This window comes from Hakea prostrata, chromosome 3 (assembly GCF_041222555.1).
Source record: "Hakea prostrata isolate BN-2017 chromosome 3, UWA_Hpros_2, whole genome shotgun sequence".
Taxonomy (NCBI): domain Eukaryota; kingdom Viridiplantae; phylum Streptophyta; class Magnoliopsida; order Proteales; family Proteaceae; genus Hakea; species Hakea prostrata.
In genome coordinates, this window is record NC_142602.1 from 15015242 (window position 1) to 15028711 (window position 13470).

The 13470-nt window shown below is 36.9% G+C and overlaps 2 protein-coding genes across 2 annotated transcripts; both read right to left on the reverse strand.

Moving 5' to 3' along the window:
* Positions 1-156: 156 nt before the first annotated feature.
* LOC149021094 (ras-related protein RABA2a) lies at positions 157-5756 on the reverse strand. The gene is made up of 2 exons (XM_089149358.1): positions 5377-5756; positions 157-924 (listed from the first exon to the last, which is right to left on the reverse strand). The coding sequence occupies exons 1-2, from the start codon at positions 5539-5541 to the stop codon at positions 442-444; spliced, it is 648 nt and encodes a 215-aa protein (XP_089005484.1). The 5' UTR covers positions 5542-5756; the 3' UTR covers positions 157-441.
* Positions 5757-10344: 4588 nt separating this feature from the next.
* Positions 10345-12479, reverse strand: LOC149021095 (GDSL esterase/lipase At1g71691-like). The gene is made up of 5 exons (XM_089147042.1): positions 12130-12479; positions 11919-12040; positions 11221-11460; positions 10888-11137; positions 10345-10784 (listed from the first exon to the last, which is right to left on the reverse strand). Exons 1-5 carry the CDS (start codon positions 12413-12415, stop codon positions 10564-10566), a joined length of 1119 nt encoding a protein of 372 aa, XP_089003168.1. The 5' UTR covers positions 12416-12479; the 3' UTR covers positions 10345-10563.
* Between the last annotated feature and the right edge of the window lie 991 nt (positions 12480-13470).

Here is a 13470-nt window from a genome sequence, read left to right on the forward strand (position 1 = left end):
GGCAATGGCAGCTGAGACACGGTTCATCAATTATAGATCAGAATATCTGAGAAGCACAAGGCCATCCATCAACTTTGGACCTCGCTTGTGATAAGATTCCTTACGATTGGTAAAGGAACGTACAGGCAAACCAAGCAAAGAGATCATTATAACAGGGAAATCAACCATTCTTTAGAAAATCTGTACAGTGATGCCTTCGAAAAGGCACGATGGCACAGAGCACGATTGTGAATTTCCCATCAAGTTAAAATACTAATTTGAGAATTTACTATATCAGGAAACAAACTAACTGAAACCCAAAAACCATGGCACACGCCTGAAAGAACAATCCAAGCAATATCAGAGTCTAAACTATACTTTTTCTGAACAATACTTCCCCAACCAACCCCCCCCCTTCTCTTTTTCTTCCTTCCAGAAAAAAGACGAAAAAAGAAATCATTACTAAGATGAAGAGCAGCATGGCTTCTTGGTGTTTGCATCTGATCCTGAGACATCAATTGTCTTCCCTTCTTTAATGTCTGCAGCTGCAGGCTCGCCCGGAGCGATATTCTTCTTACTAATTATCCGGTATACTTCTGCAAGGATTATCTGGAAAGCCTTCTCAACATTCATAGCTTCCAGTGCTGAAGTCTCAATGAATGAAAGGCCTTCCTTCTCAGCAAAGCTTTGAGCATCTTCAGTGGCCACTGAACGAAGATGCTTGAGATCAATCTTATTGCCAATGAGCATAATTACAATATTTGAGTCAGCATGGTCTCGCAGCTCCTTCAACCATCGACTAACATTATCGAATGTCGTTGATTTTGTAACATCGTATACCAGAAGAGCTCCAAGGGCACCCCGGTAGTAGGCACTGGTTATTGCTCTGTAGCGCTCTTGTCCTGCGGTGTCCCATATCTGTGCTTTTATTGTCTTCCCCTCCACCTAATCAAAAAGAGAACATGTGAGATTTAGTAGCAAAGGCATAAATTAACATATCATGTTCAAATGGTCGTTTTTACAGGTAAGGACACCTAACAAGGTTTAAGGGATAAAGGCCATAGGATTTGAACCAGAACTGGGTGGATTACCCTGATACACAGGAAGGACTGGCTGAACCAGCAGTTCCCTGTCAGAAGTTTGATAGGAACAGCTACTATCTTTATCGTGTTTCAGAACATTCAGAACCGAACCTGATCCTCAACCCCGTAACACCAAGAAAGTGCCAATAGAAGTCAGCATAGATATTTAATCATTACAGAATAATTAACCAACCCTGGTAATCCAAGTTTTAATTTTAAGAAAACAAGTCTGAATTGGTGGTCTACCCTGACAATCAAAGTTCGCTTTCACAACAAAACAGACATTTTGATCAAACCCATCACTGTCAATAAACAAAGAAGCACATTTACCTTAGATTTCATTAACTGGTTCTTTGGATTGAAAGATATTATTTATGTTTTAGTTTACCCCCCCACCCCCCAAAAAAAAAGAAAAAAGGACACAGCAAAAGAGATTGCAGTTAAGGATGAAAAAAGGTATGCTATCTCTTCATAATAATTTATCCTTCTTCAACAGGAGAAATTATCCAAATTTGAAACTGAAAGAATACAGCAATTTATAGGTAAAATAAAAACAAATATCAGACAGCACTAGAAGTGGGTAACCACACGGAGGATGATAGCCCGTCCTGGTCCAAATACAGAAGTTTACTTTTGGTTGGCTTCCCCAACTAGAAGATTTAAGGTTTTGGCTACCCAAAGATAACAGGAGATACAGACCTGCTATGCAAAAAATCTTCTCTCCGGTATGCCTGAAATGTGGATTACAACCTCTTGTTTTAATTAGAAAGCGAAGGCCACCCACTCAAGTCCCAAGTTGGATCGGATATGATCATACCCAGTCAGCTGGATCTGAGAAATCTGATCATAGCTTCAGGTTCAGGTGTTGTACTGAAGAGAGACCAGGAACGAAGGGGACAACAATCCACGTGGAATTAGGGACTATTACTGGATCAGATGACAAACTCCCACTCCATAAATCCAATGATCAATTAAAATCCAAATATAAAAAGGCAGCAACTTAGGAATTTCCTACAGGAAAGACACTAAAATTTCTGTTACTTTGCAAAATCTCAAAATAATAAAATGCCAGGGAGGTTCAAACTCTTAACTGAAATTCAACACACTGCAGTACCATAACAACTTCGACTTCGATAAAATGCTATTAACTGTTTGATAATGTAGGAGAGTTTAAATATCCTCAGAAGGTGCAATAGGGACCTGGATTCACCACTTTCACACTGACAAATTGGTCTTATCAAATACCAATCAAAGGTTTCCAAATGGACATAAATTAAATAAAATTAGTATCAAACTAGAAATTTTGGTCGACAGAGTCATAATGAAGTAAGAGTGAAAATGTAAGAGGATCTGATGAAAGAAACTAAAAAATTAGATATGATATTAAAGACCAGATAAAGAACTTGAAGTAGCAAATAACCCAAAACGAACCCAGATCTCATAGGATGATACGAGGTAATAAACCTACAGCAAATTAAAGCATGGAAGTACTATCAACAACCATTTAACAACATGGATGAACCCAAAAGATATCTGGCAACAGACTCAACCTATATTGTTAACAGTGGGGCAAATTATTTTTGCAGGAACCTCATGCAATTCCTTCTCTAATTGACAACATAAAGCCCTTAATGCAGGGCAGACCTATGGGGCTCCCGCTTCCCCCAATCTTCGTGAATAGGCTGCTTCCTTGAACATAATACCCTTTAACCTATTTAAATTCAAACTTAAATCTCATACCCAAGTGGGACTTGTAATACAAATCCAATTATATGTTTTAAAAATTCCAGTAACTGCATAACCCCTTCAAACAAACACAAAAATAAGTTTTAATCCTAAGTAAATTGGGAATGTCAAGATTAAAAATCTCATCTATGCTTCACACCCTATCACTGAATGGCCATAACTTTCCCAAAACTCCTAGGGAATCACCTGGTGCTTTATGTTTCCCTCAGCTTATGACAATGAGCTTCAAACCATAAATTCATATGGATGCACGCCTTATTCTGTATAGGTGCTTTTTTTTAACATAACCAGTCAGTGCCCATAACTTTGGTGCTTTATGTTTCCCTCAGCTGATGACAATGAGCTTCTAACCATAAATTCGTATGGATGCACACCTGATTCTGTATAGGTGCTTTTTTTTAACACAACCAGTCAGTGCCCATAACTTTCACTGAAGAACTTTCTGCCTAAAGCAGTTAACTTGTAAACATTTTTTGGATGCGATTCCTATCATAGACCAGTTACAGATGTCCCCCATTTCGTGGAAGACGTCTGAGATAAACCAGTCCAAGCATATGGTAAATAGTAATACCAACAATAGAACCCACTACACTCACAAAAATAATAGATAGATAGGTTTACGGTAAAACTGACAAGGGTACTCCAACATCAATGGCAAACCTTCATCCCTAAGGTGGTTTTGCTCTTTAAGTTCAAATGTGAACACATTTTCAGATGGTTGCAATTCAAAGGACACTTAACTTGAGACAAACTTCAAGGAACACTACAAATGGCCAACTGATGTTAACTTCTCTAAGGAAGAAAAATATGCAGACCACTACTTTTAAGAAGTTAACTTCTCTAAGGAAGAAAAATCTGCAGACCACTACTTATAAGAAGTGACATCCATTACACGTGAGTTAATTAATTGTTCCATGTGGACTGGGTGATACCCAAATACACTAAGGCATGGCTTGCTTGCTTGCTTACTCAAAGTAGATTTGGTCCCTACGCATGCTGCAGAAAAGAATTCAATTGCAGGTGTGGTGGATGTTGACATGGAGATATACAAGTTTATTGGGCCTTTGCGAGATCAAAGTCCATGGAGGCCATAGGAACTGCTTCCAGTGATGGTAGAATAATATCACTGGAGAAGACTAGAATCAACCTATGCTTTTTCCACCATTGTGTTTATGGTTTTAGTAATCATAAAGTGAACGTAAAAGTCATAAAGTGTACGTAAAAGTGAAGGTGTTTATTCACTCTGAAGACTTCTAATAATTGGGCAAAATGCATATATGAATGGTATGGTTGATTAGATGTTTGGAAAAATTTCTATCGTTCCCCTATACTTGTCTATTTTACTCTTACTCCCCTCTCAAAAGTTTCACCTCTAATTCCCCCAAAATGGTGAACTTTTACCTCTCCTTCTCCCCTGATATTTTAGAATGGCCAAATAACCCTTTATTTTTACCTTTAATCAGTTATGTTAATTTTTCACTTCGTTATTTTTTTCCTTCCTTGCCTCCCTCTTTGTAGGATCCAAACTTGGATGCAACTTTTTAGTTTTTTTTATAGATGATTTTTTTTCTCCTTTTTTTTTTTTTTTTGGTAGGAAACCATTAAAGGTGATTAGATTTTATTTATTTTTCCTTCCTCCATCTTTTATCATAATCCAGCAATTAGATGTTTTTTTTTTTTTTTAATTTCTCCCTAGTCCATCAAAGAAAAATAAAGATTAAAAATAAAAAACTAAAATAAAAGAAGGGGAAAGGAAAAATAACAAATAAAAACACTGCTATTCGCATATAATGAATTTTTATAGGGGCAAAAGGATAAAAAGAAGAAAATATTTTATCAACAAAAGAAAGAAATGACTTTAAGGGACAAAAATAGAGGGTAACTTGGCCATTTTGAAATATCAGGGGAGAATGAGAGGTAAGATTTCATTTTTGGGGAATAGGTGAAACTTTTCGGAAGGAAATAAAAGTAAATAGATGTGAGTGATGGAAATTTTCCCTTTTAAGTGTTCTATACTCTTCGAAGTTAAGCACCTTATGATAAAAACGTTGCCCTAATGAAATGCCTATTCACAAAAAAATTAATTTTTTTTCCTCATTAACAAAAGTTGATAAAAAAAAATTCAATTTGCCTATCCGAATGGTTAAATCAATTAAAACAATCCCCGACTGAAAATGATAATAATGGATCTATACATTGACAAGACGACAATGTTCTCAGATCTAAACATCTCCGTCAATTCCTTACATTACAATTCAGTAAAAGCTCACTGGCACCAAATTCAAACAGAAATTTCAAATACTTCCCCTACATAAACTCAGATAGAACCCATTAAGTTCCACAGCTCCAAATCACTGCCAGGCTAACTGAAAAAACAACGGCATAATACCAAAATCGAACCCCATCTCACAATGATAACCCAAACCCACTTTAGCAAACAGAAACCCTTGCCAAGACTTTTAACAAATAATCGTGACCTAGAGATGAGAATAAGCTGCATGCAAGTGGCTTGAAACGAAAGAAGTGTGGAAGATGACAGAGAAAGATAAGTAAATATTAGTGTTTATACCTGGACAGTTCGGGTGGCGAATTCTACTCCAATGGTGGATTTGGACTCCAAGCAGAACTCATTTCGAGTGAATCTAGAGAGTATATTGGATTTTCCAACTCCAGAATCTCCGATTAAGACTACCTTAATGAGGTAATCGTAATCTTCGTCCGGTCTCCTCGCCATTACTTGGCTTCGCTTTCGCAGAAACCTTTTTAAGAGCCGAGAGATAGATCTACCAACGCGTACAAGGAGAAGAAGATCTTCCTTTCGCTTTTGACTCGGGAGAATCGGAGATTCAACTTTGCTCCAAACGTCGCACTGGAAAAATATCACCAACGCGTGAGACTTGAATTTTCCACCAGAAAAAGGAGAAAAAAAGGAACCGTGTGAGGCTCAAACTCTAATTCGGTTTGATTCTGGTTCTAATATACGATCCATTTGGTTCAAATCGAATTTTATTTGGACCATTTGATCTAATTATTTTTTATCGAGAAAAAATCGCATTCCCTCTTGAAATATCCAAAATAGATCAGTTAGGATATGCCCTCCATTGTCACTTTGCCAAACAGGTATGGTCAAAGTTCAGAATTTGTTGATGGAATTGATCCACAAATCTTATAGATCAGATTCTCATTGGTTAAAATCAGTAAGAAGAAATAGTTCAGAATTAGAGGAATTCATATAGCACTTATTTATACTGTGGCACATCTGGGTAGCTTTCAATAATGTTGTTTACTCTAGATCAGCGAATAATCCATATCATATATGGAGATCTGTTCGATCGATAGCTGCAGAGCATTTAGCCCTTCATCAGCATAGCAGGTCAAGAAAAGAGTTCAATAGCATCAAATGGAGAGCACCTCCATTGCATTTCATTAAAATCAATGTTGATGGAGCTGCAATCAGCAAGGGTTCCAACAAATTCTAGGCTGGATTTGGCGGTATTGTTCGTGATCACTTGGGTCACACTCTCTTCAACTTCTACTGTAAAGGAGGAAACTCACAAGCCATTCAAATGGAAGCTGCTGCAATTCGAGAAGGAATGAAGCTAGCTATCTCCCTTAATCTCAGGAAAGTAATTATTGAAGTGATAATGAAGCTGTTGTTAGTCTGATTAACAACAAATCAAAGACTCCACCTTGGATGATCAGTCATTACATACATGATATCTTTAGTCTTTTTCTTTTTCTCCCCCACCCCCACCCCTTGTTCTTTGGCTTTTGCATTTTGAACAAAGATGTGAGCTACCATCATTTTGTTTTGTCCTGTGTCAAAGGGTACCAACAATTTTGTATTTGAGTAATCTTTTTTAGAAGAAAGGTAGCTTTATTAATATAGTAAATTCATAAAATAGAATTACATTTAGGGGTTTCGACAGGCCAAGTTGGATCGAGCCAGCCTTAAACCTTAACCCAACCCAGCCCATCCTGATTAACCTTAACCGTAACCTTAGTTTTTATTTTACCCGCAACTTTTCCATTAAAGAGTCTTGATTTTACCAACAAACCAGCATTACTCTTGTTTTACTTTTTTGCTTGTATTATACAACTTCAACTAAATTACGCTAACATAGGGTCGAGTTGGGCTAGGCCCAATTGATCCAACGACTAAACCCGAACCTGACCTGACCCTCTCAGGGTTGATTATTTTATAATCCAAGCCTGTCCTTCGAGTTGAAAAAATCGAACTGAGATTGGGCAGGGATCAGGGCGGGCTTAGGCTGGGACAAGTTAACAAGGTTTTTTTGAAACCCCTAATTAAATTTTATAATATTTTTTTTCTCATTCTCATTATCCCACACTATAGCAATAACGGCTATTTTTTTATTCTTATTGGTGAGAGACTGAGTTAAATGAAAGTCTTCTCATACCATAACATGAATTGAATTTAGCATACATCAGTTACATGTTGGAATACAACTATATCTCTTTTGAGTAATTTTCTTTCCCTTGCTATAGGAAATTACATAGAACTACTTTCATAGGATTTGAAATTTGAACTATAGTTTATCCATGTCACGTGTGATTTGAATTTTAAATTATAGTTTATCCATGTCACGTGTGAATGTGTGATTTGAATTTTGAATTATAATTTATCTTTATTAGCATCTCATCTTCGAGTCTTTCTAAGTATCAATTTTCATTCTCTATTTAGTCTAAAAGAAATGAACACAAGAATCTATTTTTAGTCAAAAATGAAAAATAGTTTGTTAACTTTTCCCTTATGCAAATTATAGAATAGAAAATAAGTTTTATATGTCAAAATGAAAATTAGATTAAAAAAATAATAATAAAAATTGAGAACAACTCATTAGGATTTAGGAAGGAGAAAAATGAGAAACAATCAAACAAGTGTTATAAAATAAAGAGAAAATATATTAGATACAAAGAAGAAAGACAAGATGAGTTCAATCAGAACTAATTCATTCAGTTGAGTGCATTACATATTTATAGTAGAAGGAGCATCTACTCTGATATGGGAATACAATATATGATTCTTGCACACAATAAGATATTCTTGATATGGAAAAATAGATTGCCGCCCAAGATAGAAAGGTGCATAGAATGGAAATATTGACTGCCAATATTGTGTAATGAGATGGTTGTGATCTTCACCAATATTGCATCCTGAGGTAATTGAGATCTTCAATTGGAAGTACAATCTTTTTGGGGTAATGGACATCCATAATAAATATTATTTATAACAACAAGAAGGTTTTCATAAAAATAGTGTATATTTACCGTTATTCGCTCAATTTGCATAGAATGGATTCCAAAAAGGCCCTTACTTACTCAATATTTGACCAATAGAACCATCAATTTAGGGAGAATCACCGCACTGAAAAACTCTTCACTTACTTTTTGGTACATTAAAGCGATGAGAGATTTAGCTTTGATTCACTTCAAAATCAATATTTGATTTTTTTTTTTTTTTGGCATAGGATTCCTATGGACGATATCGAACAAAGATTTAATTTGGATTCACTTCAAACTCTTTTTATAAGAGAACTAAAAGGCTTTGAAGTAGTCAATAATATTTGGAATTTAAAATACACAACATATGCCCTTACAATTAGCCATTTCATGTGTAAAACTTCTTACATAATGAATAATGTTTTCTAGAAATTAAGATAACAAAAGCACTAGCTCCCCTCCCCTCATCTTAGCTCCTCTTGTTGAGGACATTAGGGAGTTATGTTTAACGTTCTTCTCTTGTTCTTTTAGCTTTATTTCAAGAACAATAGACGCAGTTGCAGATGTTCTTGCAAGAAAGGCTTTGTCGATTCTATACATGATGGTTTAACCTATTTTCATTCATTGGCTTCAAGAGTTATGGCTGTTCTACAGATTTTTCTTTCAATAAATGAAATTTTCATACAAAAAAAAAGAGATAACCGAAGTACTAGCGAACTGAAATGAAGTACTTAACTTAATCGCATACAAGATCTTATATATTCATAAGAAAGGGGATACCTTTTATTTTATTTTTCGAACTACATAGCTAGCTAGTTAGCCAACGCAATGACAGACAAGATTATCCTTTGGGCCTAACACACAAACTCCTCCTTTATGTCCCTTTTCAATACAAAGACTTTGACATTGACCTTGCGAGGTGCAAGGGTTCGAATCCACAAACTTTTGTTCCACACCTTCGACGTTCTTGCTTTCCTCACCCATATATCCTAATGACTGAGCTGAGAACAACAAAATAACACAAAAATAAGAGGAAAGCTTCATTACCCAGAAAGAAATCTTTCATGAAAATGATAAGAGAAAAATAAGATACTAGTAGAAACACCTACCCATTGTCATGGAAGAGAGAATTAAGATAAGGAGACAAAGGAAACATGGAAGCTTGCTATCAGCCATTTCCATTGACTTCAAAACCAAAACCAAAACCAAAACCAAAACCAAATGCATGGTTCTTCTAGAGAACTTGAGAGGGGATTTTATAGTCTATGAGAGATTTGTTTTTACAAAAAAGAAGATAATCGATGAAGGATTCTTTCTTTTTTTTAAATGATCTGCACTTCCTTTTTTGTAGTTTTTATTATGATTTACTTCTTGGACAGACTTTTTTTTGCCAACCACTATTTTAAGATTTTAATTTATAATCTATAAGAGATTTGTTACTGAAATCTAAGAAGATACACATTAAAGCTCTTCCAGAATCCAATGCAATTCTCTTTCATACCATTTGGGTTGATTACCTAATTCTTTGGTAAAGGTATGATTTACTTTTGAACAAGAATTCAGTTCACCATCCATTTCTCGTGGTGGTTGGATGAGATTCTTAGGATACCTTCTGAGACGTACTTGAAAAATAATTCTGGTGTTTATTTATTCTCACAGAACAAAAGAAGGGAGGTAGCTTTTGCTAAAATGGATTGCATTTTCTTTTATTTTTTTCTTTAAGAACAAATTCTTGAGAAAAGTAGTCTCAAGAATGACTTTAATTTGCAGAACATGTAAGACCTGTTCTTTAAGAACAATAGAAACGATAAACATATGATTTTTATAGTGTGCCCAACTGGGAAATAGTTCTAAAATAAATTTATAGAACACCCATTTCTAAACAAAGAATGATCATTATCCTAATCGTTCTTACATGGTCAATAAGAACATCAAACCATGGAGGTTCGCCCACAAGAAAGAGAAACTTTCACCCACTTATTAATAGGATAAATAAAGTTAAATATTAAAGCTTCCCAATGCACAAAATCCATGAGAGATTTTCTTTGTAATCCAAGAAGATATTAAAGCTTCAATCCAAATCACATGCAAGTCTCTTTGTACCTTTTACTTTGATTTACTTTATTGGGAAATGTCACTCCTCATCCATCAAATTTTTTGGAATGAGCAATTAATTATAATTTTGATCAAGAATCTACTGTTTGCACTTTGCAGAAAGAAAATGTATAATCTATGTGAGATTTGTTGTCTAATTTAAGAAGAAATATATTATATCATTTTCATAAATCCCGCTAAGATCAACTTGAACTGAAAATCTATGTAAAACTAGTGAAAAGAAGCATGCAAGTATTACATCACCACTGACAACAATCCAACACTAAAGTAATGCAACTGAAACACTCAGGATTTCATATTCTATATTAGAGATTATCCTGATCTCCCTATTGAAGCTCAATTCACAGACTTTCACATATAAGTCACGAAACTACTCAGTTTCTGAGATACATGAAGATCAAAGATTTGCAAGCTGTTGGATGTTGATGGGGTAGGCGACGTTGGTGCTGCCACTGAAGGCCTCTCTTCCCATTATGATATTGACAGCTGAGGTTGGGTGAAAAGCATCCCAGAACACATATTCATCTCTGTTAGAGCAGGGAGTCTGGAATGGTAGACATGTGATTTGTCCACTGTTTCGCCCAATCCCACAGCACCCACGATCTGTAACACTGAACCCTACAGAGAAAACCAGCCAGAGGAACAAAATTAATCCAAGAGCTAGCAGAAGATACTTAATTATTATCTGGGCAGGAAGATTTGAGAGCAAAGGATCATATACCATATTGTGTAGGTCTCTTGATAATATCGTCGAACATATGGTAGGCATCAAGGTATATAAATTTGGCACCAGGTAGATTAGAATTCAGGTTGTCCACCAAAGACCTGACTTTGTCATTGAATGGGAGAACAAGTCCATTCACAGATTCGGAGCACCTGCCATTGGGGTCTTGTGCGAGAATGCTTGGCACACAGCCAAGGAGTCCAACACCAGATATAACGACTTTACGAGCTCCAAGATTGTATAGCCTCTGCAACAAACGTTGTTCAGTGAGTCGACTCATTGAGTCAATTTATCAACTCGGATATTTTGTACTTGATTTGGGGTACTTACGGTGAGTTGGGTAGTGTAATGGTGAATCAATAGTGTGGAGTACTGCAGTGGGTTGAACTGGTTTCGGGTCGGGTAGTTGGGCATTAGATAGTTATTTAGGTAGTCATTACTGCCCAGCCCGACAAAGAATATGCACCGTCCGATTGAAGCTGCCACGTCGTTTGCTCCCAGACGGTTCGTTATCTGATCTAGGGTGTTCTCGAAATTCCGTATCTGCTGGTCAAAAGGTATGCGTCCCACCTGATCATCATCAGAAAGGTAAAGTAACGGCATTTTAGTCATTTCACGAAAAAGGAAATCCTTAATCCTGTGATCAGAACCCATCTGACGGTCACCAGTGTCTCATAATCTTGGACCCACGTATGGATGGACCTAATTAGGCAGGGTAAGCATACATAGGATCATTTTTTGGACGTATTGTTATTTGTTAGAGCCTATACTTGTAACGTAGTAGATGATGCGAAGTGAGGAACTTGGTTGCGAAATTTGTTGAGGTTGGTCGGGGGGGGGGGGGGGGGGGGGGGGGGGGGGGGGGGGGGGGGGGGGGGGGGGGTGGGGGGGGGTGGTGGTTTGGGGGGGGGCGGGGGGGGGGGGGGCGGGGGGGGGGGGGGGGCCTGGTTTGGGTTGGTTTTTTTTTTTTTTTTTTTTTTGGGTGTGTTTAAAAAAAAAAAAAAAAAAAAAAGTGTAACGGAACTTACAAAATTTCGGCCTGTGATGTCGAGGATTCCAGCGGCAGCTGAAGCGTAGTTAACTCCATGAAGCATCTGCGCACCAGATGCTTGAGAAAATGCTGGAATGAGCGGAAGACCCAACTGAACAGCTGCAACATACGTACACATGACAAGAACATCAGAGGAGAGACACAACATGAACACACACATACAAAAAAAGTTTTGAATGCGGTGATACCGATTTCATCAACCATGGTGTAACCATTAGAGAAGCGACCAGTTGGGCCACCGTTGAAGTCGATGCCGTAAGGGTAGTAGTTGGCCTTGGCAAAGGAAGGAAGGTCATTGTTATTGCCATTATCGATTAGGGAGTCTCCGAATATAAACATGGCTGGAACCAACTCTGTTCTTCCTCCATTACCATCTGGTGCAAACGCATCAGAACTACCACCACCATCTTGGCCTGAAACCAAAGTTACCAACAAGAAGAAAAGAAAGCACAAGGAAAAGCTTCTGGCAGCCATGGCAGCAATGAGTGTGAGTAGTGCAAGAGTGGAAGTATAAAAGGAATTAAAGAGACTGACTGAGTTACTGTGTTCGGAAGTTGGGGAGTGGGTCTTGGTAGAAACACTTAAATAACCCGTGTTAGGGCAAAGGACGGTAGGTGATGTGTAGTAAATGTAGTTCCCACCTATCGTTCTCAGAGCACTAATTACCTGAAGCCTTTAAGATTTTTCCTACCCATGAAGCCCCACAAGGTTTTGTGAAATTACAGTCCTTGAGAACCTGAAAGGGTAGAAGACAGTTCAGGCTTATTAATTATACTTCACAAAGCTTCGGATGTTTGAAGCACTCATAGGTTCATCAAATGAAGTGGGGCAGGACGGAATGAGGAAGGTGTGAAAGGATAGAGATTCAAACCCATGATCTCTCTCTGGTCTTACATAATAAGCTACTATCACTATATCAAAAGGGCGTCTACATGTAATTGATCTTATAGATATACAATTGACTACGTGTATTTCTTGTAATAAAATTCTATTATGTTTCGGTGGTTTTTTTTAATAAAATAAATAAATAAATAAACAAACTTTAACGTGAGAAAGATGAAATTGGCATATGAAAGTTTCCCTAAAATTTTTATTGAATGAAATATCACTTCATATTCTCTTTATTGGAAAGTGGATTCCTCCATGTCCTTATCAAGAATCAATGGGTGCATGCTGGAATCTAATGCACCAACAATTAATCAATAAAAATGTACGGGTAAAAAAATTAGTCAATAATGGCATTTACCTTTTGAAGAAGAGTGAGGTTTTCTTTAGCAAGACGGTGAGTTGGCAAATAAAGAATCAATTGCTGGCATACTTGGGGTTGGCCATAACAAAGCCTCCTATCTTGGAACTGGCCTCTTTCACTCTAGATCTAGAACCAAGAACCTCCAACCCCTTCTTAAGAAAATGCATAAGCGGTTGAGTAGTTGGAAAGCTAACTCCTTGTCATTTGCATGTAGATAGGTTATAATACAATTTGTGTTATCCGCCTTACTTTTTATCATATGCAATATTTGTTGTTTCCT